This window comes from Emericellopsis cladophorae, assembly GCF_022114955.1.
Source record: "Emericellopsis cladophorae strain MUM 19.33 chromosome Unknown NODE_178_length_6510_cov_110_367480, whole genome shotgun sequence".
Lineage (NCBI taxonomy): Eukaryota > Fungi > Ascomycota > Sordariomycetes > Hypocreales > Bionectriaceae > Emericellopsis > Emericellopsis cladophorae.
The window spans coordinates 2,206-6,510 of record NW_026251103.1 but is presented as its reverse complement, the minus strand read 5'-3'; the positions used below and the strand labels follow the sequence as shown (position 1 = coordinate 6,510).

At 47.5% G+C, this 4,305-nt stretch overlaps 1 protein-coding gene across 1 annotated transcript; it reads left to right on the top strand.

The window, feature by feature from the left end:
• Positions 1-1,404: 1,404 nt before the first annotated feature.
• J7T54_002838 (uncharacterized protein) lies at positions 1,405-2,097 on the top strand (the record flags this gene model as incomplete). Its single annotated transcript, XM_051510690.1, has 1 exon — positions 1,405-2,097. The coding sequence occupies one exon, from the start codon at positions 1,405-1,407 to the stop codon at positions 2,095-2,097; it is 693 nt and encodes a 230-aa protein (XP_051358435.1).
• Positions 2,098-4,305: the final 2,208 nt, after the last annotated feature.

Here is a 4,305-nt window from a genome sequence, read left to right as displayed (position 1 = left end):
CCCCCCCCCCCCCCCCCCCCCCCCCCCCCCCCCCCCCCCCCCCCCCCCCCCCCCCCCCCCCCCCCCCCCCCCCCACTAGCTGTCTTGTTGGTGGCTGCGGAAACCTGCAACTTGCACACTTGGTGTTGGATGCATTACACAAGATGGGTGCATCTATGAGTCCGTCAGGCATAAACGCAGTGCGACTTGCATCTTTGTCTGGACTTTTGAGCTGAGATCGTCGTTGGGACTGGACGAGGAGATCACCGTCTATGCTACTACCTCACTGCTGCCGCTTTTCGTACCAAGAGAACTATCCAAGGCGCGTATCACTACGGCTACCCATCGCCTAGTCATCATTCTTCTCCTGAACTTGTTTGAGCGACACTTAATTTTCTTTGGACAATCCACCGTCCGTGGTTTGTTCTATCGACTCCAAGAGACGCTCACAGTCAGGCTTGGTTATCGAAGGCATACACCAGTCTCGACGACTACCACGTTGCCTTTTGGAGTACTGGCTGGACGTCTCGACTGGAAATTCCTCATTATAGCAGCCCAATGGCGGTGAATTTGGCATACTCAGAAAGCGGACGACGATAAGTGTCTTTGTGCTCGGCCACAATCTATCAAGGAATCAGCTTCGTCGCCAAAGAGGCCAGATCCAATAGCCCTACACCATCTCAGCCAACTTGAGAGCCTGGTGCGACAACCATTTACTATTTCCTACACTTTAAGGCAGACTTCTCTGCGACCATCGCCCATTAACTTGAATGCGAACCAGCGAAAGCGCACTTGCGGCCCTTCAAAAACCTCCCGCATACATCCTATCTCCTGTCATAGCCTCGCGTTGTGCTCATGGTGGTGATCCAAGAGTCAGATCTACAAAGACAACACGCAATGGAGGAGCCGCACTGCGCATAACCTGACCGCCAACTCATACAATCGGCGAAGAGGGTGATGCTATTCCCAGAAAAACCCAGCAGGCACCTTCACGATCCCAGACTCACCGCCTTTGTTTGATGGTTGTGATCGCAATTGGGCTGGGCAGCGTGCTTGACTTGGAGGTGCACGTTTGATGCTTCATGTATCATTCTCTGCCTGAAAATGGCAGAGGTTATTGGCGTGATTGCTGGCGCTACTCAACTGGCTGCAACATGCCTCAGTCTGGTTGAGCTCGCGAAGAACATAAAAGGGGGCTCTTCTTCCCTTCGAAACTATCAGAAGCAGCTTCAAGACACTCGAGATCTCTCCCAAGCCATATCACAGAATCCCCTTCTCCAGACCCCTGAAGTGGAGGGCTATATTTTTTCCCTACTCTCTCTTGTCAATGAACACGATCTTCAACCGCTGTTCGGAAGAAGTCGCCTTTCCAGATCCTGGTCTTTCATGTTGAAAGATAGGGAGCTTTCTGAGATCTCTATATCTATGGAAAGACAGAAGACTAATCTGTCCCTCATCATCCACAACCTCCAAGCACAAGCCATCCATCACATTCAGGCCGATATCAAAGACATCGCAATGTCGCAGTGCCCAGACGTGCCTACACGCGGTGAGCCTGCCCAGTTCACCCAAGCATCTACCACGCAAGGGATGCCCTCCAAGGAGCTCGTCGCCTTTCGGCGGTCCGAGGCTGACACCGACAAAGACTCTTCATCTCAACAACATATCAGACCAGTGGACCCTGCCATGCCCAGCCCCTTTTCAGAATTCGACATCAGCGAGGAAGAAATCCACGTGGCAATGAGATTGGCGAAGAAACTCGGACAGGAGAACCCGAATTCGAACATCTATTACAAGAACACTGCACGCGGTGGGAAAATGCAAAATGGGACTCTGTTTTCCAACGCCGAATATCCAGGAGGCACGGGTGCCAACAACATCAATCTGCCTCAAAGCATCTATGTAAAAAATTATGGCATAGACGTCACCGAGGTACACAACGGCCATCGTTATGAACTCTGCGACGACATCACTACGACCGACGTGCCGCAGTTCCTTCCGGACTTCTTCATCAACAACGCAATGGGTTCTCAAACACCAGGCGTCGAAAATGTTGGCCGCGGGGAAATGCACAATGGAAATCGCATAGTCCTGGTCAGGAATCGCAAGAATGAGTGAAAGGAGGATAAGAACATGGGGAAGCAGCATGGTAAGGAGGGCCAGACTTGAGTGGGTATGTTGGCTCGGTGTCCAAGGCCTGTTATCTCATCCCAGTCTTGAAAAGTTTAGTTTCCTTTGTTTTGATTTTACTATATCAATGAAATGACCAGTCTCTACTGATTATCGCGTACTCAGGGTGCCCACTGTAGCTATGCATGATAGCATCCTAATGTGCATTTTATTCCAACTGTAGCTCTTTCATAAACCAGTGGAGAGCATGGATGATGAAATAGCATACATGCTTGGCTGAGGATGTAATTCTGTTTCCGTGGAATAAAATTGACTCCTGGACTAGGTGATACCAAAAGTTTGAAGCGTCACTGCAGCCATTGAGATTAGTCGTCCTACATGCTGTCCACCGACATGAAACTTTCCCCTGGATCACGGTCGAATGGATGTGGTATGACTAGTTTGGTCTCCTGAGCGAAGACAACAGATCGTGCGGGCTATTCAGTGTGTGTCCAGCTCAGTGCGTTCTCGGGCTACTGTCCCTTTGTTGCCAGAGAGCCCGCCCATATTTATTCTCGACCTCGACAACACGAGCCTGGGAGTGTTTAACCTGTTTTACAAAGGGGTTTCCTCGAATCAGTCCATTCGCGACAGAAGTGGAGACGTCACGAGCCTCAAGGTCTTCAACCCCAACCATAATCGAAGCTAACAAAGTTATTGCGCACCAAAAGCTTGAGATATTGTGTTGTTTGTCAGGCAGGTTTGCCTTGATTAGTCAGCCACACATTCGGCCCACAGCTGCCCTCAAAGGCAGCATCTTCGCGCTATCGCGTTCTTCCTTCTTTTCCATAGTATCAGCATGTTCTTCAGATAGAGAACTCATTATCTTCCTTCTCTTCTGAGCTATTATTCATCACTATCTTCATAGGTTATGAGCCCTCTTTTTTCCACTACCTAACCTCTTTCTTTCTTTTTAACCGCGTTATTAAACGCACACTTAACCGCGGCCTCATATAGCACGCACCTAACCTATAACCAGGCTTATAAAACCTTTCACTAACCGCAATAACGTTATAAAAGATTCGATCTTCCTCGAAGTCGAAAACTCAACCTCTTATTTCACGAACTTCCTCTTCTAGATAACGTGTAACGTATTATCTTTATTAACAAACACGCGCAGGTTCGTGGATCATTATCACCCTGCCCCAAGTAGTATCACCCTGCCCCAAGTGGCATCACCCTGCCCCAAGTGGCATCACCCTGCCCCAAGTAGCATCACCCTGCCCCAAGTGGCATCACCCTGCCCCAAGTGGCATCACCCTGCCCCAAGTAGCATCACCCTGCCCCAAGCGGCATCACCCTGCTATCAGATTTCGAGTTACTGATTGTTCTATAATCCTGTGATATAAGGCTTTCTTCTTCCCTTTCTTTCCTTACGATTAACGGTCCCTTACTACCTTTTTATAATAGCAGAAACAGCCGGCACGGCCGGATCGGCCGTAACACTAGACTAGTCCCTTAGCGCCTTCCTATTTATAGTGCCTAAACTTATAGGGGCGGAGAACTATAATAAATAGAAGAATACTATTCTAATAGTCGCTAGAGGCATAGCCCTTAAGCGTTACCTTATCGAGGCTATCCCTACGGTATCACGCGATAAGAGAATTAATAACCGCGCTCAGACCCTTATATATACTAATATAACCACGATCGTGTAGCGTTAACTAAAGATAGGAGGATAGGACGTCGAGGTTAACTTAGCACACGATATATAGACAAAGGTTCGTACCGTTCTAGACTAGAACCTTACTAATACTATCGATAATCTAATATCCGAACTCTTCGATATAAAGCGGGAGAAATTCGACTCTCTACGAAGCTTCCTCGATAGGTTCTAATACCTCTAGAGTATAATCTCTAAATAAATCTAGCTTAACGATACAATATAGGTTAACCAGACGCTTAATACTCTTAAGAATAGTAACCCTAACTAATATTCTAACTAGAAACACGATTAGACTAAGGAGGGTAATATCACGAAGGTTAAGCTACTAAAGTACCTTCTATAAGAAGCTAATAAAGAGCGTCTATTATTTATAAATATAACCACCGTTAAGTAACTAAGTTAATAAGGTTATTCTAATAATAACTAGAATAATAGTAGCGGTAATACCGCTACTAACCCTGGTAGTAATACCACGGATAAGGACGAGATCC